The 27,988-nt window shown below is 37.2% G+C and overlaps 1 protein-coding gene across 2 annotated transcripts in view; it reads right to left on the minus strand.

Annotated features, from left to right (window-relative positions):
* The window catches only part of ADGB (androglobin), an 88,577-nt gene that overhangs the window by 5,312 nt on the left and 55,277 nt on the right, over window positions 1-27,988 (minus strand). For both annotated transcript variants that reach the window (XM_087970364.1, XM_087970362.1), the window contains 6 exons: window positions 26,820-27,004; window positions 19,319-19,512; window positions 18,327-18,438; window positions 12,561-12,745; window positions 9,960-10,115; window positions 4,577-4,664 (listed from right to left, as the gene is read on the minus strand). In XM_087970364.1, the coding sequence (XP_087826490.1) occupies window positions 4,577-4,664; window positions 9,960-10,115; window positions 12,561-12,745; window positions 18,327-18,438; window positions 19,319-19,512; window positions 26,820-27,004 (920 nt within the window). The remainder of the gene's footprint in view (window positions 1-4,576; window positions 4,665-9,959; window positions 10,116-12,560; window positions 12,746-18,326; window positions 18,439-19,318; window positions 19,513-26,819; window positions 27,005-27,988) is intronic.

Raw genomic sequence — 27,988 nt, forward strand, 5'->3', positions numbered from 1 at the left:
CACCCGTCATCACTAACCTATACATGGAACACTTTGAAACCAACGCTCTAGACAAATCTGAACACAAACCCAAACTCTGGCTTAGATATGTAGGTGACACTTTTGTAATTTGGCCACACGGGAAAGAAAAACTGGACAACTTCCTCACACATCTTAAGAACCTACACCTCAAAATACAATTCACCATGGAAACAGAAACCAACAACCAACTTCCCTTTCTGGACATCCTAATTTACAAAAAACCCAATGGCTCCCTGGGACACACCATCTACTGGAAAAAAACACACATCAACCTCTATCTAAATGCACAATCCCATTACCACCCTGCACAGATCAACTCCATAGCCAAGACCCTCATCTCCAGAACCAAACGCCTAGCTGACAAAGACCACCTGAGAACTACACACCCTCACTAACGTATTAATTTCCAACGAATTCCAAAGAAATACTATCACCAATCTAATCTGAAAAGAGATACCCCTCAAAAACCAAGACACAGAACAAGGCAATGGTATTGCACTCCTCCCTTACATCAAAGGCACCACAGACAAAATCAGCAAAATTCTCCACAAACACAATATCAGGATAGCCTTTGGCACCGACCAAAAAATAGCCAACATCCTAAGAAACCCCAAAGACAAGATCCAGCTAGAAAACCAAGGAGTTTATGAAATATCATGCAACAATTGCCCAGCCACATACATTGGACAAACCAACAGGAGAATAAATGCATGCATCGCAGAACACAAAAACGCAGTCAGAAGAAAAGAAAATACTTCCTCCCTCTTCCAGCACCTTAAAGCCATAGGACATGAATTAATTTTGAGGGAACCAAATTAATATCCAACATTGAACACTCCAGCAAGAGAATAATCAGGGAAGCCATCGAGATAGAGAAACACCCCCATAACATGAATAGACGGGACGATACCTCCCACCTACCAGACATCTGGAAGCTAGCCCTCACCAACAAACGAGTCCCAGCCACGAAAACCAACACCAGACCCAAAACAACACGGGACACCACCGCCAACCCCCCTCATCAGACCCAGGCCCAAGCCCATCCTATAAACGAAGGACAACCACCATCCAGAAAACAGACCACAGCTGCTTCGCCACCCCCCAACCCCAAAACCAAACAAGCTGACACACGCCAAGAACACAGACCCAGACCCCAAACTCGAAGCCAGATTAAAACCCAGAATGCTACATCACAGCCACCCGCCCAGGATATCACATCAGAAAACTCAGAAAATTACACCACAAGAACTCAAGAAGTTGCAACACAGCAAATGACCCAGGATATCACAGCAATAAGTCTCACAAGGTCATCACACAACCCATTACCCAAGCCGTTACTACACAGGAGGCTAATGGAAAAGAGATCAAAACACAAACGACCCAGGAGATTACAACGCAGGACCCAGGATATCTCCACAACAAAACTCACAAGGCCATCACACAGCCCATTATACCAACATCAACTCCATCAACCAATCAAGAGGCAGCAGCGCAGCGCAGCCAACCAGCCCAGCCCCCCAGCCCCCACCACCAGTATTTATAGAGAGACGGCAGCTCCGATCACACACTGCTTGCACTGGCACAAAGCTGAAAGCACCAGCCTAAGGATAGCGAGTGGGACCTCGCCGAAACGTCATCAAGATACTCTTAATCTTACACGGGAAAAGACCCAAACACACCTAGACCTACATACCTGTACCTGTGAAAATCTACGAAAACAGAACACAAGAACTCAATCAAAAAAGAAGAACCGACCTCTTCCCTGGTCCAACACCTCAAAGCCACAGGACATGAGATTGACTTTAAAAATACCAGAACTATCGCCAAAACCGAACACTTCAACAACAGAATAATCAGAGAAGCCATAGAGATAGAAAAACGCCCACACAGCATGAATAAACGAGATGATACCTCCCGCCTACCAGCCATTTGGAAACCCGCCTTCATTAACAAATGAGTACCTAACATGAAGAATGACACCAGACCCACACCCACAAGGGCCACACAAGATGCTACCACCACACTGCCACGTAGAAAGCAGACTCACACCCACACAGAAGATGAGACATGACCATGGAGCAGATGCAGTACCGCAGCTGCATCACTACCCGCTTCAAATCCCTCTGACCCATACATGAAGCGAACTGACGCCCACCATGAAGATGTGGCACGACCACGAACACGAAGCCAAACAACAGGATCACAGCTCACCAGCTCAAATCCCCCAGCAACTAAGACTAACCGGAGCACAACCAAGCCCCCACCTGAATAGAACACACCCCAGCCAATCAGAACACAGCCAACCCCACCAATCAGAACACAGCCAAACCCCCAACCAATGAGAACACCCCCATCCAATCAGAACACAGCCAAGCCCCCACCCAATCAAGTCACACCCCCACTAGCAGTTAAAAGGAAGAAGCAGTTGAAAGCTCATATTACTCCGAGAAGCACAAAGCCGAAGACACAAGCCTGAAGATGATGAATGAGACTTCATCGAAACGTCGCCTAGATACTTCCAATTTTACGCGGAGAAAACCCGAATAAACGAAGATCCACATACAAATACCTCGAAAACCTCAGAAAACACACACACACACACACACACACACACACATATACATACATACATATACACATACACATATATATTTGTTTTCTTAAGTTTTCGCACGAGGTACTTACATGTATGGTATTCAGCTTTGTTCGGTATTTTCCCACGAAATGTCATTATAGTTGTGCTTTTCAATTTGTAGCAACGTTTTGGCAGAATCTCATCTGCCATCATCAGGCTTCTGTATTGTGTTCGTCTGTGAGTCAGGCTTCACAGCCGTCTCTGTTTTAAATTTGGTGCTAGCCTCCTTCTGTGTTAGAATGGTTTTTTCTTCATCCTGATTGGTTGGGAGTCTTGGTCTGTGTTTATTGGTCTTGGAGTTTGCTGTGTTCTGCTTGATTGGTGTTTCTAATATCTTCTGTCTGTTTTGTAGCCTTTTTTGGTCTTGATTGGCTGGCAACATTGTGTTTCCTGTATTGGAGGCTTTTAAGTCTGACTCACAGATGAACACTATACAGAAGCCTGATGATGGCAGATGAGATTCTGCCGAAACGTTGCTACAACTTTAAAAGCACAACTATAATGACGTGGGAAAATACCCGAACAAAGCTGAATACCATACATATAGATACCCACGAAAACTTAAGAAAACATACACACACACACACACACACACACATATATACACACATACTAAGCCTAACTCAAATGGCTACACATTTGCCAATTTTGGGCTTCACACACTTGTCCTTTACAATATTTTAAGCAAAAAAAGAAATCCCAACAGTAAAGAAATAAAAACAGAGGCCATATACAATATATAGTGCAAGAACTATAACAACTATGAGGTAGAGCAGACAGGCAGAAGACTAGCAGAGCATATCCACAAACACCACTTGGCTGATAGAAGATACAGTGAAAACTTAATTTCACAACCATAGTTTTAATTGGGAAACTATTAGCTTCTTAGAACAAGCCAAATTAAAAGAAAAAAAACAGTCTAGGGAATTCCTGGGCATTCAGACAAATCAGCCATCAATAGTCACATAGAGATAACCACATTTAATGAACTGTTCAAAAGAGGCAATAAAAAACTTAGAAAGGAAACAAAAAGACTAGAATACATTTTCTCCAACAGCCAACACATCAAACACACAACCAGGCAGAAAACAATATTTTAATCAAGGAACCACCAAGGAGGAAACTATACCGCTACCAAAACTGGCAGAGCAAACTACTGTACTGTACATAAACAGGCAGCAAATCTCACATTCACTTGAACTGCTGATATTACTTTGTGAATAACAAAACATCTGCATGCAACCAACCAAGTTCAGAGAACATCAAGAACTCCTCAGTTCAACCCTATGCTACAGATATTCTCTTCTATTGATACTTTAGAAAGTATGTCAAGTCCCAAGGTAAGTCCCAGAAAGTGTAGATGGCAAGAAGTTATAGGTAATGATACGTTATGGAACATGTCTTAATGTAGCATATGTGAAGCCTAGAGCACATTGTTGCTTTTTTCACCTCTACCAATAACCGACAGGGAAAAAAAAATCAGCTCAACATTAATTTTGCCCATTTCCACAAATAATAAGTGCAAACGTTAATTTCCACACGCCACTTCTAGAACATAAAATAGTTGGATGGGACCTTGGAAAATGGAGGTTTTCTAGTCCAAACCCTTGCTCAAGTAGGAAACTCTATGCCATTTCAGACCAATGGTTGTCCAGTCTTTTTTGGAAAACCTCCAGTGATGAAGCACCCATAACTTCTGAAAGCAAGCTATTCCATTGGTTGACTGCTCTCACCATTAGGAATTTTCTCCTTCCTTCTAGATTGCTTCTCTCGCTGGTTAGTTTCCACCCATTGTTTCTTGTCTTTCTATTCTATAGTTGAATGACATGCAACATTCTCCTTTGTATGATTTTGAAATCTCCATGACAAAGCTTTCCTTTCATGAATGCTTAAGATCATGTTTGTATTACCCATGCATACCTGCAGTAGGGCTGGCATTCTCAGTCTCAGCTTCCATCAGGCTTTTTTTTGTGTACTCATTAATATAACGTACACGTTCTTGAGCAGCCTGGAAAACAGATTTGTTGCAGAAAATTAGAAGAACAAACTTGCATGTTCTGTTACCTACCAAGCCAGTTTGACACAGAAACATTTTAATATTTACAAAATATACATTGAACAATGAATTAATTTTATAGATGAATAGGCCTAAAACACCTAACGTAGTCATAAGTATCAGTATATTCTTGCTTTGGTTTGGATTATAGATCCTACAATCTACTTGGATATAAAATACATAACATTAATACAAATCTAATAAGAACTTTATAAAATTTTTCAAAGTTTTTTCTCCAAATATGTTTTTATACAATACTGACAAAAGTATCTGCACGATTCCAGTAGCCAGTCCATTGGCATATAAAAAGGAACTGAGTGACTCCTTTTTGAACTATTCTTGTGTATAGCTATGAAATATAACACAGTGCAGCTGCAATTGGTGATGTTTTTTAATTAACAGAAATATACCTTTATTTCCCATCTTAAACAGGCCTTAAGCAATAAGAAATGGGGAGTTTGATGCAGTGTTTTAAATTCTGTGCCCTAGCATTGATAGGAGTAAGCATGAACTTGTCTTTCAGATTAGGGATGTGCAGCATCTACAACTGATTTATTGATTACAAGAAAGCCTTTTATTGTAATCATGACAAGTTGTGGCAAGCCCTTTAAGATCTGGGGGATGCCAACACAACTGGTCATTTTGGTGCAGTTGCTGCACACTAGTCAGGAAATTACTATGCGGACACCATATGGAGATACTGACTGGTACAAGTTAGAGAAAGGAGTACAGCAAAGTTGCGTTCTTTCACCTTTTTTAATTCAACGTGTGTGCCAAAGAGATTCTGAGAAGCTGGAACTTGAAGAATCAAAAAGTGGAATAAAGATTGGCAGAAGGAACATCAGCAGTCTTTGATAAGCACAATTTTCCTCTCAGAAACCAATGAAGGCCTGAAGCGTCTGATCAAAAAGACTGAAAAAGAAAGCAAGAAATTTGGCCTCTTTCTGACCACCAAAGACCAAGCTCATGACCATGGTGGGGAATGGAAATGTCAAAATAACAACTGATGGTGAAGAAATGGAGTGTGTTAAAAGAATTCACTTTCCTGCAACAACAGGGTGAGACAGGTGTACCATGAAAAACTAGACAGGAAGAAAATTGACTTGGAAAATGTGGAGAGAGCTGCTCTATAGAATAGCTGAAAATCAGATGCACCTGAACAGATAGCAGCAGCAGCAGCAGCATTCTGGATCTGAAGACAAAAGATGCCTTGGAATATGAGGAGACATGCATGGAACATCTTTCTACAGTTTCTTAAGACAATATTTTCCTGGATTTATATTACAAGTATGGATTTGCATTACAAACATTATTCTAAGAAAAGATGCAGCTGTTTTAAGGAATTGCAGACTGGTAGTATATCAATCCCTCCAAAGTACTTTTCTCTTTTGAAAATTAAGTACTGCACAGCCTTATTTCAGATACAATTAAATCCAATCACCTCTCACTTCAAAACAGCTAAGGGCTCATAAAGGCTATGGGGTGAATGACTTATAATGCTTCCGTAAGAACATGTGAGAGAGGACCAACAACAATGTTGTATTAGTTAATGTGCTCTGCCACTAGGCATGAAACTCCTATATGTTTCATCTTAAAAATTCAATGACGGAACAGTTCTTCAAACCGATCGTTAAAAGACAATTAACAGAAAATAAATGTTAAGGTCAATCACTAAGCAGGAATGAAGAATGAAGATCAGAGAATGTGATGTGATGGGTTAAAAGATGTCTCAATTAAAAAAATAATTATCAAAATATAATACAGTTGAGGGATCTATAATCCAGCTGTTTGGGAAAGCAGAACAAACATTCAAATCAGACAGAGATGAAGAAGGTCAAATACATAGTCAAATTCTGATGTGTTCTGGTTCTTCTCTGAAATGTGATCTAATACCAACTATTACATCAAGTTATATAAGATGGTGAGAAGAAAATGAAAGATTTATTCTAGAGATTCTGCCAGAGGACCAGTTTCCATTCTACTTGATCAATATGAAAATGTTATAAAAGTAAGAAAGGAAGCATTTTTCCCCTTTTGTTTTGTGCTGTTTAGATCATAAACATATGAGCTGGGACTGATTTATTACTGATCTTATTACTGTGCAACTTCTCTGGCAGACGTTTCCTTCTGAAACACAATAAAAATAACATAACAAAATGTTTCATGCGGTCTCAGTATACTGTATCTAGCTTTCCAGCATCATGAAATTTGCAGAGGAGGGGAAGCAAACATTAGTTTCAGCTGCATAGGTTATATTTGGAGCGTTCTAATGTATTATTTGGTAAATATTTGATTGCCTATATTTCAGGTTCAGATAAGGCTGCCTATATTTTACGTGACTTTCAGTTTCTTGCTCCTCCTCTTCTGTATTTGCTTGCCACTTTGAATTTTAACTATTAATTGGGAATATCAAAACCAAGGAGGATATGAAATCACAATTTGCACGGCTAAAGTTGTACAAAAAGTTGTAGCACTGTAGAATGAAACAGCAAAGAGTCATTGGTGGCAAGAAAAATATGGCTTTGTAATAGATGTGTGAACCATAAGCTGGCATCATATCCAGTCCAGGTTTGGCTGATCTTCTCTTGCTAGTGGTCTTGCCAGCAATTATGAAGTCCTTGGTCCCAAGCCAACACATAAGCTGAGATTTCTATCTGGTGGGAAAGGATGAAACAGACTTCCTACTCAAGAAGACATCAAATTCTCCTTTGCCATGGCTGTTTTCCTAATTAGAAACTGACTATCCAGCCTCACAGACTTTGGTTCCAGAGCATGGCAAGTTCCTTATAATGCTCCTTTAACTATATTGGCCTATGGCGGGTCCTTGGTGCTCTCTGAGCTTGGTTGTTTTCTTGCAAATGTTTTATTACCCAAAATAGGTAACATCAGAAGTGCTGATGTTATCTAGTTTGGGTAATAAAATATCTGCAAGAAAACAACCAAGCTCAAAGAGCATCAAGGACCTCTCATTTCAATCTGAGCTACATTTTCCTTTATTGATATTGGCCGGTATACAGTATATGCAATTGTAGCAATTTTCAAGATATTAATCTATTAGGATTTGGTTTACATTAGTAGCATGTGGCCAGAAATAACACAGCTAAGGTTTTAAGATGAGTAGCTTAATTATTATTTGCTTTGCAACTGAAAATATGAGTCATTGAATGAAAGCAAACACATGGATGAATGATTCATGTCACAACATTCAGCTGTTGTGTTTGAAATGACAGCACCAGAAACAAAAATATCAATATTTTTGCCTTTAGATTATGCAATTCAAGAGTTGTTTAACTGCTAGCGGTTGAGTAATAAAAACAACTTCGGGTACATTAAACTAACACATACAATAAAGCAGTTTTTAAAGCATTTGGATATGAGAACAGATGACTAACTCTCAGCAGAAAACTATAAGAAGATCTCGTTTGTAATTTGAGTATTATATTGCATTTGTAATGAGTTCGATGCTTGGTGTAGAATGTTTTCTTAAGAAGAGCTTTTGTGGAGTGGACCTAAAATCCACCTGTAGAATGTTTTACTTTCTGTGAATGCATGGAAATGATCACATGTAACAAAGGAAATTTTTTGTAGATTTAATATACATCGCTAGTGAGAATAGCATCATAGGAGATGGTAGAACTACTGTAGATGACCTTCACTGATTTTGAAACAGTTAAGCAGGGTCAAATCTATTCAATACTTAAATGGAAGATCACTAGGAAATCCTAAAGCGCTGGGAAATAAATACAGAAGAAGGCAGGGACAAATCACTTTCATATTGATGCCAAAACCTGACATGTCTAATAGCCACTATGTGCTGATTTCAGGTGGAAGCAGACTCATGGGTAACAGCTCAATTAATATTTCACAGTGATGAAGGGAGAAAATGATATAATTAATAGGCTAAACATAGTCTTGCAGTAAGAATTGTAAAACTAAATTAATAAACAACCACATCAGATGTTGACACAAATAGAAACTTTTAGGTAGCAAGAGGTTTATCTTTTGTATAGCACAATCTAATGTCTGTTAACTCAGACATTCCCTAATGAATTCAATGGGATCCTTAAACTTAATACTGAATTTAAATTATTTTCCAATTTATGGAAAATATTTTGCATTTTATTATTTTTGTGATGAAATGACTTTCTGATTTAGCAATAAAATAAAATAGGGGAAATTAATATTTCAGTCCCGTGCACAAAGGAAAAGGTAAACAACTATACTGTTGCCAAAAAACCTGTATAGATGCGTCTATAAAACCACCAGACAATCAGATCAATGTGAACACATTTTTAAAAACCATGCAAATAATTCAGGTATATTTCTTTTTGAAATCAGCACGCTTTATTTCAGATTTAAATGTTCTTAAGATTTAATTATTTGGTTTCTAATTGTATGTTGATGTACAGGTAGTCCTCAATTTACAACAGTTCACATAGCGACCATTCAAAGTTACAATGGCACTGAAAAAAATGACATGTTTTTCACACTTATGTTTTTTGTAGCATCCCTTTGGTCATGTGATCAAAATTCAGATGCTTGGCAACTGGTTAATATTTATGTCAGTTGCAATGTCCCAAGGTCATGTGATCAGCTTTTGTGACCTTCTGACAAGCAAAACCAATGGGAATCCAGTTTCACTGAACAATAGCATTACTAACTTAATATCTGCAATGACTCACTTAACTGTGGAAAGACAGGTTGTAAAATAGGGCAAAACTCACTTAACAAATATTTCACGTAGCAACATAAATTTTGGGTTCAATTGTGTTAGGAAATTGAAGACTACCTGTATTACTATAAGGTAAGAACAACTATCTCCAAGTTGTATACAAATATTTGTTTTCAATTGTAATCATTACAACTGTCACGATCAGCCTACGGCATCTTCCTAACTCAGAAGTCTATAGTGGAATTCAGGAATTCCTTTATTTGACATTTAGATTTTATTCCAGCTATCAGCACCAATAGAAATCAAAGACAGAAGAAAAGAGGTGTATCCATTATTTCCCTAATCCTAAATCTTCTATGCATTTCCTGAATTTGGCATTGATTAATCACTCTTGGAATTTTTTTCCCCAGGTAGGAATTGCTGTGCCTTAATAGTTTTCATGTCACATATTTTTATTTTTTATTTTATTTATTTATTTGATTTGCCAATTGTTTACAAGATAATAAGTATAAGTGTATACATAGTTGTGAATACACGAAATGGGTACATATTGAATAAAAGCATGACCCTGTTACCTTGATAGCTCTCCCTGGTTCTGCAGCTTCCCAAGCTTGCTTCATAGCCTTGATCTCATCTGGTCTCTCAGTATCTTTCTTCAGATCAACTGCATCTGTCTCATTTTGCTCAACAACAAGGCGCAAAATCCAGAAGGGTTTGTTGGGATCAGATTGCTGGAAAAGAAGTAGACAGAGCAGAAGCAGACAGACAAAGGTGGCTCAGTAATCACTGACTTTCAAATTCAGAATGTCTCCCAGAGAACTTATTGTGATAGAATTTTATTGATAAATATAGCCAGTCCTCAAGATATGACTCTAATGAAGCCTGGCCATTAGGGTCACAAATTAAATTTCATAAAGTAAATCAGAGCCATTTTAGGGACATTTTTTACCTTGCTTGTTAAACAAATCAACCAGGTTGTTAAATAATGAAAATTGGGCTTGTTGTTTGCTTTGGTTGTTAAGTGACCCTCGCCATCATTAAACGAACCAAGAGGCTAGAGAATTTGCAGGGCTCCCCAGATGGAGCCTCTCCAGAGTGAAAGCTGCTGCCTGCCCATCAGCTGTTTTGGAAAGGCCAGGTAGCCCTCTGCCTCTGAAGGCCTGCAGCAACTTCAGGCAAATGCCTGGATTTAAATTGGGGCAGGGGAATTAATTTGCAGGGCTCTAGTGAAGCCGCTGGAGGGAACCTGTCTACCCATCAGCTGTTCTACAAGTAACCTATAGGAGTACACGCTAATCCTCAAAGCAAAAGCAAACACAGTACACAGTGCAGTGCAGTGTTTTCACAATTTCAAACTACATGCCAACAAAGTACAGTAGAATGCAAAGATACTAAATGTGCTTTCTGAAGACACTGTCTTGTAGTTCTGCAAGGAATTCCAAATCAAATGCAAACAAATACAATGATGAAAAATAACTCTCTATAAAGTACTTCAAGCACAGTAATTTGCAAAGTACTGTGATGAAAAAAAAACCGCTATCTTTGTAAAGTACTTACAGACAAAGCACAGAAGTTTGCAAAGAACTTACAGGTAAGAAAAGCAGTTTGTACTTACAAACTAGTGCGACATTATAATGAAAAAGAAACTTACAAAGGCAACTACAGTAATCCTCACGGCTACAGCAACAAAAGCAGCAACAGGGCCAGAAACAAGAGATTCTCTCCTCTACACCTTCACTTGGCAGCAATAAGGAGGAAAGAAAAAAGTAGGTTGGCTGCAAAGACTCCAATATTGATTGGTCATGTGAACAAGGGGAAAAAACATGCCGACTACATGGGTCTCAGAAATTGCCTGTCAGAACCATGGCGAGATAGGCTAGTCACTGGACTAAAATAGCCACCGTTTCAGGAGTGACTGAATCCCGGTCACATGACTATAGAGGAAATCTTGTGGGCTGCAATTTTGAACCCCTGTAGTAAAGTGCACTTTTGGGGTGTATTCATAACTTTGAACAATTGTTCAACGGCTGTTCGTATCTCAAGGATTACCTGTATTGGCTGTGCACTGATGTTTTTTTTGGCAAATGCATGTCTTAACTAATACTAGCAGTCAAAATTGTCTTATAACAGAATAAGGATGGCTAAATATGAAGTTGAGCCAGTGAACTAGGATTTAACTCTAATGAGCAAAATACCTTCATGAAATCAAACCATGTTAAAATACAGCCTGGAGGAATTCATAGCTTCTTGGATGAGAAGTGGAATGTCTTAAAAAAAAAACCAGACAGCTCAGTTGCCTCTTGAAAAAGCACCTTTGGAATTCTCATCAATGTTAAGTTTAAAAAAAATATAAGCCATGCAATCTGAATTTTAAAAATGTTTGTCAGTTTCTCATATGGATCATCAATATACTTGGAAAAAATGGATACAGGTAGTCCTCACTTAACAATCCTAAATAGGACTGGCAAGTCTACTGCTAAATAACTGAAGCAGTCATTAAGAGAAACATCCTGTGACTGCCCTACCTAACAACAGTCCCAGCTGCAGTTGTTAAATGAATCAAGTGGTCCTTAAGCAAATCATCATGTGATCCTAAGTTGAGACCTGCTGGTTTCCTCATTGACTTTTGCTTTTTGGTAGCTAGCAAGGAAGGTTGCAAATAATAATCATGTGACTGTGTGATGCTGCAACAATCATAAATATATGACAAATGTTAAGCACCAGAATCAGCACTTGAAAATGGGGACGCTAGGATGGTGGTAAGTGCAAGGACCAATCGTAAGTCGCTTTGTCATAACTTCAAACAGTTGCTAAATGAATGGTTGTTAAATGAGGACTACCTGTAATATCTTGCCCCCCCAAGTTCCATGCATGGGAAACTGTAACTAGAATAATGTAGTTATTTACAAAAATGTAATGATAATATTATCAAACCAGGCACCATTCTGGATTTCAAGGTAGATATCTCAAGGTAGCAATATACCAGGGCTCAACTTTAGCCAATGTACTAATATTGGGGGTTGAGTATGAGTGGGGTAAAAAACACAAAGAAGAAAAATTTCTGCTCTCTCCTCTAACTATAATATGGGAAAGACAGGAGTAAGCTAAACAAGCCAACCCTGAGAAATCTACATGGTTACTTTGGACATTTACAATTTACAGTAATTTATTCTTACCTGTGATTCTGGTCTAGGAGCAGTTACTGGTTTCTCTTTAGGTGTCTTTTCTGTTTTGTCAGTTGTTTTTTCTTTGGTTTTTCTAGTGGTTTTGGAAGAACCTGCAGACTTTTGACTTTCCAAATTGCTATGGATGTCTGGACTTAAGACAGATACATTCTCTTCGTGTTTCTCAACAGGACGAGCTGCATATAATTTTATTCAAATGACAATCTTAAAACATTCGTCAGTTGAAACATTTGCGCTTGAATATCTTTTTTTCAGATCCATATTTGGCATACCAAAAGCACACAGAGCTATAATCAACATTAAGTGAATAGTTCTTTTCATGCAGTGTGACTTCCTGTCCCTGTTCCACTCCCTTTCCACCCACTTTTCAAGAGCAGATGGGGGAGATACTTAGGGTGGCATGGGGGAGAAAGCTGAAGCAGAAACCACTTTCTGGTAGACAACTTTGGTTGTCTATGTTCCTATGTTGTACTCTTATGCTGATGAGATACCTATTCATATATGCAAAATGCAGATCTACATACATTCTATGCACCATCCAAAGAATTAATATTGAGACAAGTCCACAAAGTTAACATAAAAGTGGCAATATTCCATTCAAAATGTGTTTCTCTTTAATTAATACCCTGTTTCTCCAACAATACAGCCTCCCCCAATAGGAAGTCCCAGCATGTTTTATAGGCATGAAATGAAATTAAGCCCCTCCCCCCAAATTAAGGCCTATATTAAAACATGTGAAATGGGGGGGGGGATGGTGGGGGGGGCTTGCCGTTAGGAAGTACTTTTGTTGCACACCCGGATATGGTACTGCCTGCGTTGACCCCGATACGAAGTGCCCACCAACGCCAAGGTCAACATCCAAGCTGTTGCCGCCCACCCGAAGATGCAAGGGGGGGGAAAATTAAGTCACCCCCCAAAAGACGGCCTAGCCATTTTTTTGGGGCTCAAAAAAAAAAAAAAATAAGACCTGGCCTTATTATATGAGAAACACGGTAAAACTGAGTGGGGTCAGGGACTCTTGGTTTAAATAGCCAGAAAAGGAGGCTAAATATATATCTCATATTTGGGAATAATTATGAAGAGTTATTTCACTTTTAGCTTTATGGTGTATCTAGATATTTTAGTTTTATGGAATCTGCTGGACACAACTGAAGCAACATAGGACCTCTTTGAAATGTCTTTCTGGCCTATCCTCTTTCATAAATCTGGGGGGAAATGAGTTGAGCACTTGGCCCAGCACTAGTCTGAAAGCAGATGATCATTAATAGAAGTGTAGGCATATCCAAAGACTGACAAGTGAAAACACAAATAATTTCCAAACAAATTATTATATCGAACAATTTTCCATGATGATTCTGAGGCGCTGAAAATGATTTTTCCCATGTATGGAAGTGAGCTTCTTGATGCTAAAGTTTGAAGCTAAAGTTTGAAAAAGATGGAAATCTGCTCCATTTAGAATCTTTCTTTCATCAACTGTTCACTCTCCATCCAAATTGTTCAGGAATGAGTTGGCAGTTTCCCACTTTGACTTGACTTTGTTCTTCTTTTGCATTACGCAACATTGACAATATTTCTTGTTGATGTATTTTCTCTTAAAAGTATTCCTTTCTAAATGTGTGGTATCTCAAATCACATTTATTGTTTGTTCAAGAAATTAGAATACAATAGAGCTGGAAGGGACCTTGGAGGTCTTCTAGTCTAGCTCCCTGCTGAAGCAGGAGATCCTATACCATTTCAAACAGGTGGCTGTCCAGTCTCTTCTTAAAAATTTTCACTGATGAAGCACCCACAATTTCTGCAGGCAAGCTGTTCCACTGGTTAATTGTTCTGTTAGAAAGTTTCTCCTTAATTCCAGGTTGCTTCTCCTCTTTTTTTTCTGTTTAACATTTTTATTGAGTTATAAAATATTGTAAAGTACAAAAGTAAATAGAAAACAGTAGGGGAGAAAAGGGGGAAGAGAAATGAGGAAAGAAAGGAAAAAAGAAAGAAAAGAAAAAGGAAGCATTGATTTCCGATTCTCTGTTACAGTAAAATAAGGCATTAATATCAAATCACAAGTTTTTGCTTTTTCATAATAATATGAACAAGCCATTTCTGTAAAGATCTATCAATCTACTCTGTAAAACACAAAACCAAACTTTCATTCTTTTTCACATCGAGCACAAAGCTCAGAAGTGGTCTCCATGTGGAAACAAAAGTACTTATGTTCTTTTCTTTAATCACAGTAGTCAATTTTGCCATTTCAGCCAACTCCATCAACTTCTGCAACCATTTGTCCATAGCAGGAATCGAAGTGTCCTTCCATTTTTGTGCATGCAATAGTCTTGCTGCTGACAACATATATAATGACAAAGTTCCAATTTTTTTTCTCCATTTTTTTCTCCATTAGCCCCAAAAGAAAAAGTTCTGGTTTCCTTTTTATCTCCATTTTCAAAAATTTCTGTGTTAAAATATGAATCATACTCCAATTTTTTTTTTGCTTTATCACATGTCCACTATAGATGATAAAAAGTCCCTTCTTTACTTTTACACTTCCAACATTCATTTGACATACTTTTATACATCTTAGATAACTTTGCTTCTCTTCTTAATTAGTTTCTATCCATTGTTTCTTGTCCTGCACTCTGGTGCTTCGGAGAATAATTTGACCCCCTCAAATATTGGAATACCACTATCCTTCTTTTCTCTAGACTAGACAAACCCAAATCCTGCAACCGTTCTTCATATGTTTTAGTCTCCAGGTCTTTGATCATCTTAGTTGCTCTTCTCAGAATTTTTCCCAACATCTTTTTTGTAGTGTGGTGACCAAAATTGGTTGCAGTATACCAGGTGTGGAAATTTTTTTTGTTCACAAGACTGCACTGCAAGTACACAAGCTACAGGATAATATTTTCTACCCACATCAAGAAAACACAGATGAAGCATGGTGGGGGGGAAATGCAAAGTCATTCTCAAACTCTTGAAGAAGCGAGAGTGGGAGGGGAGGCATGGGTGAAAACAGGAACAAAGCTTTCCTTTTATAAATCTTCAAAATATCATTTGATGTTTTAAACATCATTTTTGGATTCTACTGTGATGATATTAATTGTTCCACACTCTTTTCCTATTCAAATTCTACATTTGTAAATGATTTTTTTAATAAAGATCATTCAAAGTTCTTCCATCAAAGAAACTCAAACTGGATGAAATTTAGTTCTGAAGGATGATCTAAATCTATACCCAAAGAGGAGGAGGAATTCTCAGTCATTCTTATTCTTTTTCCAATAGTTTTACTTCAGTAAGAGTGTAATTCCCTACTATTTACATATGTTTATCCATCCAGAGGAATGGTTAACATACCTTTGTATGTTCAGCTTGTAGAAAATATGGAGAGGGGACATGACAGCTATCTTCAATTATATGAAGGATTGTGACACTGTAGAGCAGGGATCCCCAACCTTTTCGACGCTGCGGCCCGGTTCCGGCATCAGCTGGGCGCCGCGGCCCGGTATCAGCGTCAACTGGCGCCGCCATCTTTTTATGACGAAAAGTGCTTCCGGTGAGCTTTCTACCCGGAAAAGCTCACCGGAAGCGCTTTTTACCAAAAAGATGGCGGCGCCCAGCAACCAGCGGCCCGGTAAGGCTTGTTCCGCGGCCGGTACGGTCCGCGGACCGGCGGTTGGGGACCCTGCTGTAGAGAATGTTTCTTAACCTTGGCAACCTTGGACTTCAACTCCTAGAATTTCTCAGTCAGCATACTGAAAGCCCACACGTTCTAAAGTTGCTACAGTTGAGGAACACTGCTGCAGAGGGTTTGGACTCTTTTGTTTCAGAGAAAAAGATGACAACTGGAGGATTTTAAGACGAGATTTGTCCGAAATGGTATTGAGTTTCTTAACTAAGTAGGGGGTTGGACTAGAAGACCTCCAAGGTATCTTTCAACTCTGTTATCTATTAATGAGATCAAATTTCAAGGATCTAGATACAAATTAGATATTAGAAGAACTTCTTGACAGTAAGAGCTGTCAAACAGTGGAACTGATTGGACTGACTGAATTCATACTGCATGGAGTGGTTTCTTCCCCTTCACTGGAAGTTTGCAAATAGAGCTGGATACTCATCTATTGGGAATAGTTTCATTATGCCTTGTTTTCTCTACCTTTTGCTGGCATTGTAGGGCAATATTTTAAACTAAAATTATGTCTTCCCCTCAGCATTCATTTCCCACCATAAATACATACATTTTCTACTGGAATTAAACCAGGAAACAAGTTCTAAAATTTAATAGATTTTCTGCATTAATTTAAAAATGTCAAAAAATGATCTACATGCTCTGCTCTAGCTGGTTAAACTAGACAATAATAATTTACTGCAGATGGCACTGTTGCCTTATATTATAAAATAAGAAATGTTAAGATTTGAAGCAGACATTTTATATTAATGCACAATGTTCTGGAAATTACCATTAAGGTACTTTTGGGTAGACATAGCAGAATTTGTCAGTTTTAGTTTCAAACACATTCTAATTTTCCTGACAGTTTGTTTCAGTTCTGTTCTATATTATTTTAAGTATTTTGCAACAAAATTAAACTGTATACATGAAAAGACACATGCACATTGCTTTCAATACATATATTCCCAACTGTGCAGTTTCTAAAATTATCTGGCTTCATTATAATGTATGTTTTACATTTATCCTTAATTTTCTAGTTTACCTGCTTATAACATACATATGTTAAAATTGTATGACTTGGTCATTTTCTTCTACATTTATTCGCTCTTTCTTCATATATTCACATCACTCATTCTGTCTTAAAACTCACTTCAATGTATTTCATTTATGCTGATCACTCACATTTGTATTCAATCCATATTCATTCAGCACTAATTAATTTCCCATCTTTTTTTGTCATACACATTTAGATATCCCATTCTTGTTGCACTAAATTTATTTTTATGTTTCTCCTAAGATAATTCTTTTGTATAATACACACAGAACTGCTGGAAGTCTATTGTTTATTCCTCTTCATCTATTTTGGAAAAAAATGTTTCCACAAAACACCCATTTTTATGCTGTATTTGGTTTATTCTATGCAATATATCCTTTTCTCTATGCTTTGTAGAAAATATTTCTCTTCTTTTTGTAGCAACTATTTTCTTGTTTGCATTTCCCCACAAAGCACAGCCTCTTTCATTTCATCAAGCCTCATTTTTCATATTTGCCATTGGCACAATTCATTTCATACTATCCCAAGCAGCTTATGTATCCTCTTTTCTCCTGTCTATTTAATATTTCTTTAGTTGAGAGATGAATTTATATTTTAGTATGATTTTGTTTAAGACTGATGCTTTTATTCCTTTCCTTTTCCTCCATGTCCATTTTCCTTGCAGATCCACACTTAACACTATCATAAACTGACTCACATACATTTACAAAATCTGGTCATTCCAAGAATGGATGCTTTAATTTTGCTCCCTCATTTAAGAGGTGAATGAGGTGGGGCAGTATTTTTTTCAGGAGTTCCATCACTTCAGAGCTTTTGATTTTAATTATGACTGAGTGATATAATATAATTCATAGTTATTTGAAGTGGTTTATTCCTTTTATTGTTGTTATTTATGGTTAGCTATGTTTTTGTTACTCTTATGTAAAGTACTAAGTCACACAGGAAGAATTTGTATTGGAAATAAATGAATAAATAAAGCTTATTAAGAGTTAATTTTAACACCTTGACACTTTTAATCAAGGCAGAATAAATACCTAAAACAGTGACTTACCTTTAATTTCATTTTTTTCTAATTCTTTTAGTGCCTGAACAAATACAATTTGACTTTCAGTAAGTGGCCAACTATTATATAACACTGAAGCTTGTATAATATATTTGTGGGTCTGTAAAATTGAAAAACAATATATTACAATTTCGTATATAAAGTTATTGCTTTAAATCAATACTATCCTCCTTGACTGCTATTTTAAACCATTGTATCTTCAAAAAATGGAAAGGACTAAAATAAAATGTTTGATGAATGCAACCATGACAGTTATATAAAAACATCTGTCAATAGTAACTTCTAACTTCATTTAAATTTCATTTGAATTTGGTATTCTTTAAATTAATACTATTTTTGGTAGTTCAACTGTACATCATCATAGTTCACTGTAAAACCTCTATGCTAAGATAAAAGCAATGAAAAATCTAGGCTATATCATAAAAATAAACAAAAACATCCATGGTAATTGAACTATAAAATCTTAGCAAAAAGCCAAAATCAGTAACATTAAATCTCATAAAAATGTTAATTTAATAACCATACTAGAATCATACAAATCAATATCTTAATTACACAGAACATGGCATTTTGTTAAAGTTCAGTCATTATTGCTTTTCAGATTAAACATTTTGATTACACCTATAATTTTAATATTTGCATAATTTACAAAAATGAACTTTTTTTTGCAGATCATCTGGAAATGAAATCAGATGATTTGCTAAAATAACCAGATTTAGCCATTCCTTGGGAAAAGAGAGAGGTTGGAAGGATCAAAATGGAGGAATAGTTGTAAAGCTGCATGCAAAATTCATGCATGGAAATCAGGGCCATTTTCTTTGTAGCAAGATTTTGCCATTCTTGTGAGAAAATCTCATGGTACCAAGTTTTACAAAATGCTGAGTCATCTGAAAACTTGGTGAAACGACACATATGACAAATTTGGAATAGGATGTTTATTCTCCTATGAAAGATTCTAAATATTCATTCATATCTCTCACCTGTTGAAGCAAATTCTCATCAATGGGAAGAAGAGCAGGAATTTCTTCTTCTGTTGAAACCGAGCCTTCCTGTGATGCCTTAGCCGAAGATTTAATATTCTTCTGAGCTGTTACTGTTCCTTTTTTCTTAGGGGATGCAACTTCAGCTTCTTTTTTGGGTGCGCTTTGAACTACACCACCTTTACTTGCTGTTGCTGAGAAAGGAAGAATAACTTTAAAGGGATTCATGAGTATCATTTTAAAATAATATTGTATCATTTATATTGTATAAACACCCTTTTCTTATTGATCTGTTGGTTGATCCCTTTTATCATTTACCTTACATGTGTCTCAAACTTTCCCAAAAAGCCTTATACAATGTGGCCAAACATTAGGGAAGTGTAGAAAAAACTTTTTGAAAGTTAAAATTCATTTAGTGTGAAACTATTTTAAAATCTTAACTTGGAATTTGAAAATAAACAACAAAATATGTGTATTTTTATAATTTGTATATTTTATAATTTGTATAAAATATAAATCCTTACATCTAAAAAATATCCAAGTTACCCAGGAGCTTGCCCTTCCTGAAACCATCATCTGTGAACTATCCTTAAATATCACAATTCGATTCTTACTATGTTACAGAGCACCTGATTATGACATCGAACATATAAACAAGCTAAATACACTACTAACATGGGCTACATCCTGCCCATACCCTTTTATCTTTCTTGGAGATTTCAATCTACCTCATATTGACTGGACCCTAAATAATTGTACAACTGAAATCATACACACAACCTTCTTCAATGCTATTACAAATCTAGGTCTTGAACAACTAGTAACCAACAACACTAGACTGAACAACTGCCTCGATCTCATCTTCTGCAATAGTTTGAATTTAATTTACCGAATACAAACCAAAGAACCCTTTTCCAGTAGTGATCACAATATGATTGACTTTTGCCTCAACATACGTCCACGCAAAAATCACCACAACGATGTCATCCCTAGTTGTAACTTCAAAAAAGGCAATTATGATCTTATAGATAACGATCTCTCATCCCTCGATTGGCAATCTCTATTCACTGGATGCAATACTGTTGAAGATCATTACAACATATTTTTACTTGAAGTCAAAAGAGTCATCAAACTATATGTTCCAACAACAACTCCAAAAACAAAACAAAAAGCAGATTACCCATATCAATAAGGAAACTTCAATCCAAAAGAGATCACTCTGGCGGAAAAACAAATCTGGTCACGTTGCTAATTTCAAAAACCGATATAAAAATTTATGCCACCAGATAAAGACCGAATGCACCAATTACCACATTAAACAAGAGGAAAACCTTCTAAGCACCAATTCCACCCGTGCTTTTTACAATTTTGTAAACAACAAACTAAAAGACTCAAGGTCCATCCCTCCCTTGATAGGACCTGATGGTAAAGACTGCAGCGACGACACCATTAAAGCCAACATCTTTAACACATTCTTCGGCTCAGTGTTTGTAAACAGTAATGGATCATGCCCAATGTTTCCTAGCCGTACCACAGACAACAATAATGATCTAATACATATCGATTTTACAGTAGACAACGTTGAAAAAGCACTACGCAACCTAAAACCATCTCTATCTATTGGACCGGATGGAATATGTGCCTACTTCTTAAGAAAACTATCCGCTGCCATAGCCAAACCTCTAAGCATAATCTTTGAAAGATCTTTCAGAACCAGCTCCTTGCCCAACCTATGGTTACAAGCCACAGTCATTCCCATCTTCAAAAAGGAGACCCAAGCCTAGTTGAAAATTACAGACCAATCTCCTTATGCTGCGTCACCTGTAAAGTCATGGAATCAATTATTAACCAATCCATCATCCTCCATTTAGAGACAAACAACCTACTCTCCAATAAACAATTTGGTTTCAGAAAAAAACTATCCTGTAATCTGCAACTCTTACACTGCAAAAACATATGGACTACTCAACTCGACCAGGGCAAAGCAATAGACGCAATCTACATAGACTTCTGCAAAGCCTTTGATTCAGTGGTACACGACAAACTACTCCTAAAAATAAAATCTTATGGTATCTCTGGACAACTGAATAACTGGATAGAAGCATTCCTGTCAAACAGACAACAAATGGTCAAAATTGGGAACGCCCTATCAAATTCTGTACCTGTCAATAGTGGTGTTCCCCAAGGCAGTGTTCTAGGACCAACTCTCTTCATAATCTACATAAACGACCTTTGTGATCATATCAAGAGCAATTGCGTTCTCTTCGCTGATGATGTAAAGCTGTTCAATACCACAGACAATACTACTACCCTTCAAAAAGATCTAGACTATGTATCTGAATGGTCTAACATATGGCAACTCCAAATCTCAACAAATAAATGCTCTGTCTTACATATTGGTAAAAAAATCAGAAAATAAAATACAAGCTGAATAGTCAAGATCTTGTTGATGACCCAAGCTCTGTAAAGGACCTGGGAATACTCACCTCTAATGATCTAAGTGCTAGAGCTCACTGCAACTACATAGCCAAAAAGGCATTAAGAGTTGTTAACCTAATCCTACGTTGCTTTTTCTCTGGTAATATCTCACTACTAACCAGAGCATACAAAACATTTGCTAGACCAATACTCGAATACAGTTCATCAGTCTGGAATCCTTATCACGTATGTGATATTAACACAATTGAGAAAGTCCAGAAGTATTTCACAAGAAGAGTTCTCCACTCTTCTACCCGTTATAGAATACCTTACGCCACCAGACTCGAAATTCTAAAACTAGAAAACGAATTACACCGTCTTCGGTCCGACTTAAGCATGGTATATAAAATCATACATTGCAATGTCCTACCTGTCAATGAATACTTCAGCTTTAACCATAACAACACAAGAGCACACAACAGATACAAACTCAAAGTAAACCGCACCAAACTTGATTGCAGGAAATACGACTTCAGCAATAGAGTGGTCAATGTCTGGAATACTCTACCCGACTCTGTAGTCTCTTCCCCAAACCCCAAAAACTTTAACCTTAGACTGTCTACTATTGACCTCACCCCTTTCCTAAGAGGTCTGTAGGGGCGTGCATAAGCGCACCAACGTGCCTACCGTCCCTGTCCTATTGTTTCTCTTATTCTTTTATTTTTCTTATATGTACCCATTTCATATATTCACAACTATGTATACACTTGTACTTATTATCTTGTAAACAATTGACAAATCAAAATAAATAAAATAAAAATAAATGTGTAAAGGTTCTACCAGCAGAAATAACTAGATGTTTCTAATGGCATCTAGACCAGGGGTCCCCAACCACCGGGCCCCGGACCGGTACCAGTCCGTGGAACATTTTCTACCGGGCCGCCGGTTTGCTGGGTGCCGCCATATTGTTTCGATGAGAAAGTGCTTCCGGGTGAGCTTTTCCGGTTGGAAAGTGGCGTTTGGGTCCTGAAGGAATCCTCGCGCCTTAGTTTTATCGGAGGGGGAGGCGGCTTCAAACGAAACTAAGGTGCAAGGATTCTTTCAGCACCCAAGGCAAGGCGAGCCGAGCGACCGTCCCGAAGCCATCCCGAAGCCCATCGACAAAGGTACAAAGGAGGAGTTGAAGGTGGCGGGGAGAGTGGGGGACGGCTGGCTGGCCGGTCACTCGGCTCGCCTTGCCTTGTCATGCGTGCTGATGCCGGTACCGGGCCATGGATCATTTTGTGATGCCAGTATTGGGCTGTGGCACAAAAAAGGTTGGGGGCCACTGATCTAGACTATTAGATAGCAAAATATAAACAAATAATACAAAAATATGTAGACTAAAGAGATAACTCCATCTATATCCCAATTAAAAGATATAATCAAATATCAAGGCACATCTTTCCTAATAGACACCATCTGATAAGCAAAAAACAGCATCAGGAATAATAAAAGAAGAAACAATACTTGAATGAAGGAACCATCAAGGAAAACTTCCAACCAAGATTAGTGGAAAAGCTACTATACATAAATAACCAGCAAATTCCACTTCTTCAGATTATATTCTGATAATGAAACCTCTGCAGAAAAACTACCAAGCTCAGAGAATATCGAGTACTCATAATTAAGACTAATATTGCTGGTAATAACTCCACAGTAAATTCTGAAAGGCCTTCCAGAAGAACTAGATTTTTACCAGTTTCCAAAAGACCATGAAAATGAAGTTCATTCTCACCTCAGCAGAAGCTCTTTCATAAGAAGCCCTCACAGAGAACACTTTTGCTGCACTTCCTGGTATTTGGAGATCCTTAGTAGATGCTCTTGGCCCTCTTGATCAAATGGCCAAACTCCATCTGGGAGAATTAACTTCTTAAATACTCAGGCTCTGAACCATATAGGGTTTTAAAGAAAGCAATTGAATTCTTCAGTGAATGAAGAATTGCAAAAACTCCTGCAGCAATGATGTAATAATGTAGCACCACCACTGCGCCAGTAAGCACATTACATTTTGGATCAGAAGTTTCTGTTGCATTTTGGATCAGAAGTTTCTGGTTGGTACTCAAAAGCATTTCCCTTAGTGTGAAACATAGTTATCTAACTGGGCGATGGTAAGAACTATTTTCAATTCATTATGTTCCAGCTAAGGCTGCAACTGGTGAACCAGATTAAAGCCCACATGGCCATGACTTCCATCTGCTTTTCTGATAGAAGTTCTGAGTCCATGACATATTTATTTATTCAATTTAGATTGCAAGCCTGTTCTCTCTGGGGATGAACAATTTAATCAAGAGGCAAATTTAGTCCTGGCTTTTAAATTAACAGCAGTCTTGTTTTGGTTGAGCTTTGCGTCTGTTTCTCCCCACTCAAATTCTGATAGCTCCCAGGTACTGAGTTAGAATTTCTATCATATCTTGAACTGGGCCTGGGATGGGTGGAGTTACCCAGCGTATTGATGGTACCTCATCCTGAATCAGCAGAAATCTTCTCAGAGTGGTTTCATGTAGATGCTAAACACAAAAGAACAACTACACTCTGAGGCAACCTTGTAATAGAGTGCCCAGGAACTCTCCTTGTCCCTAACATCACTGATGACACCTGCCTGCCTGAGCAACACACTCTAAAACCAGTAGTCCAGAAGGATAGCATAAGTACTGAAGATTGCAGGAAGTTTATGTAATGGTATATGGGAATGATCTTGGGAGACAGGAGAAAGAGTTGCAGCCTAGGCAATAGTCTGATAAACCAAGTATGAGTCCAAAGGAAAAAGGGTGGCAAAAGTATCTCGCACACAAACAAATCAAAATCCTCCAAAATATCCTAAATAAACCAAAAGACCTGCAGCCCCAGGACCCAAGAGACATCTGCAACATATAGTATAAGAACTATAACAGACACTATGTAGGATAAAACAGGAAGAAGACTAGCAGAGCACATCCATGAACACTAACCAGCAACCAGAAGACATGAAAACTCTTTCATTTCCGACACATGGATAGACTTCACCATAATTTAAATTATTATTGGGAAACTGTGGGAAACTGTGAGCATCCTAGACTAAGCCAAGACTAAAAATACTAGAGAATTCCTGGCACTCAGACAAATCAGCCATAAACAGACATACAAAGATAAACAACATCTACATACCATTCAACAGAGACAATCAGAAAGCCAAAACAGAAACAAAAGCCAAAACTTCTTGCCAGTAATCAACACCCAGCTAAGCAGAGATAGACCAACAGTGAGCTAAACAATACTAGACCAACAAGAAGTTAACAATACCCCTAGTCAAGGAATTATCAAGTCAGACAAACAAGCCAACAGTAAACAATAGCCTAATTAAGGAACCACAAGAACACTCCCACCAACACTGTCAGGTTAAGCCTCTAGTATGTAAAAAAGACACCAAATTCTCTTCTCTTCTAGCACTGATGTTGTTATTTAGTTGGCTAATTAAATATTTGCAAGAAAACAACCATGCTCAGAGAGCACCAAGGATTCCATAATTCAACCCTGAGCTATAAATATTCTCTTCTATTGGTACTAAGAAGTATTTCCCAACACCAGATCATGTCTCATCTGCTTCAAGGTAAAAGTGTGTCTAACTTATTCATTGGGTTTGTACAAAGGCTAATGTTAGAGAGAAATCATGGCTGATCCCAGAAAGTAGAGCTTAAAGGAAAGTAGTGCTAATATTATAAGCAAATTGATATCCACCTCTGGAATGATATCAAACAGCTTGGGGGGGATATTCTCATGCAAACAGGAGGACAGTACAATAGTAGCCCTTCCCAGCATTAAACATTTTCTCTAATAATCCTCCACCCTTTTGTAATTGTCTTACTCCATCCTGTATGTTTCCAGTTCTGTTACTCATTTGATCACAGATTTACTGCAGACAAATATGCCATTTCAACATATCAACCTAAGCACAACCTCCAGCCCTCTGTGTATCTGGCTGTGGGGTTGAGAATTCATATATATTGTGCCACCACGCATAAATAATGGCCTCTGACAATAATACTGATAAAATAAGTGACTTATATAAAGACAAGCACTCTCAAACAAGGGATTCCCTTCCCAAGGGAAATATATTTTCAATTATTCACTTTTTTAAAGAGTTGTGATTCATTGGTCTTTATTTATACTTTAAAATTAATTATTCTACAGGAACAAACAAAGGCAAGTAAAGTAAAACAAAGGCAAGTAAAACATGTTTCTTTGAAGAGATGCTTGAAAAACTACTGCTTCAATTACTTTGGAGTTATCAAACTGTAAGTCAGGGAGATGTCACCAATTGAGAGCAATTTATTTTAGAGCATTACATTTTTAAACAATTTCAGTAGCATTGCCCACAAAGAATGGGAATGTTGTCCAAACAAGAATTCTTTTGGTTCTCATTTTGCTTTCGCATGCCCAAACTTTGTGGTATCACAAAGTTTGAGAACCTTTCAGATATATATTAAAATAATTAAAACTGAATATATTTCTTTATTTCTTGTGAATCCAAACTTCAAAGGTCGGAATGTGAATTTATTTATAATTTTAGAGAGTTGCAATATGGCAACATTTGAGAAACCCTGGATTCCTGGTAGCAATGGAGTTTCCCTTTCTCTACCACGCTTCAATTTTTAATGCTTGATGACATATTATGGATTGGATTCTGTGAAAAGATTGATTAATGGGAGTTGTTAAGATGCTCCATCTTAACAATCTTAGTTACTATTGAAAGGGGAAGAATATAGTTTTAGCTGTCTTGTTATGTATGGTGCAGATCTGCGGCTTACAATATTCAATAAAATCTTCCATTTTCTGGATTTGATTTAGGGGTATATAAAATATTGCAGAAAGAGGAGTCAAATATTTGGTGACTGTGACAGCAGGCACTAACTTCCTATATGAGACAAGCAGGTTACATGGCAAGTGCATTGCTACTACATGTGTGTGTGTGTGTGTGTGTGTGTGTGTGTATGCATAAAAATACATTCAAGATTGCCATCATCACAATCATCATTATCATCTAGCAAAAGCATAGAATACTGACACAGACTACTTAAAGGCCTTTCAGAAGATATGAAATGAAATGCAGGAATGATAACATGACCCTTCCCAGTAGAGCTCGCCATTTCTTCTTCAGAATCCAGAACTTGTAGTTTAATCATAGTATCCGATTTAGAAGTCTGTACTTGCACAGTAGCAATAAGTGGTATTGTAACTTTTACTAAATATCTAAAGGGGGGAAAATCAAGATAGAAAATAAATAAAGAATAATGTCATATGTACTTCTCTTCAGCAAATCAAATTCTATTTTATTTTTATTCAAGAAAACAGTTCTTAAGCCCTGTGAAAATAAGGTTTGATATGAAATTATATATATATATATATATATATATATATATATATATATATATATATATATATATATATATATATATATATATATATATATACACACACACACACACACACATATATATAAATTTACTTGCTGCTACGTAAATATGTAGAACGCCAAAGTGACAGTATTACAATGAAAATGCAGTTAATATTTAAAGTATCTCAATATATATATATTTTATCTTTGGTTTTTTTTTTAGGATGGCTGCTATTTTTCTGTCTGTTTTGAAGGCAGTCTTGATGAGATGCCTGTGTAGTATCTTACTGATTTTGTCTACCACCCTAATGTGGTAGCCAACACCAAGAACACCAGATTACGGAAGGTTATCTTGAATAGTTTCTACCTAATAAGCTGTTCTCAAGGGAAACTTAATAGATGTCCCACAACTTCCAAGGTCTTTGCAGAATGTTAATTCTTTTGCTTTGTTAGAGCTTTAGTTTTCTTATGTTAGGTATGATCTGTACAATCTGACTGCTAATAGGGAATACAATTTTTGAATTATCTCCACAGAAAAGAAGTAAATAGTTTATAAGCCCATCACTCTTCTTTTTATTTACAGTGTGAATTTTACATTCACACCTGTAATATCAAATCGGTCAATTGATTCAGTTTCCTCTTGACCATGAGACTGTGACATACTAATGTGCCTCCCTTTTCCTTTGTGCATTTATTCATTACATATTTATCTAGCCAATAACAAAAACTGGAACTGGAAAGCTATTCTTTTATCCATACTGCCTCTAATATTTCTAAATAAATATCTAGCAATATTAGATCATCTTCCTTAATCTTTAATAGTTTAATTAATACCGTTC

This window comes from Notechis scutatus, chromosome 1, assembly GCF_049901735.1.
Source record: "Notechis scutatus isolate UNSWTSFEM ecotype Mainland chromosome 1, rNotScu1.2, whole genome shotgun sequence".
Classification (NCBI taxonomy): Eukaryota; Metazoa; Chordata; class Lepidosauria; order Squamata; family Elapidae; genus Notechis; species Notechis scutatus.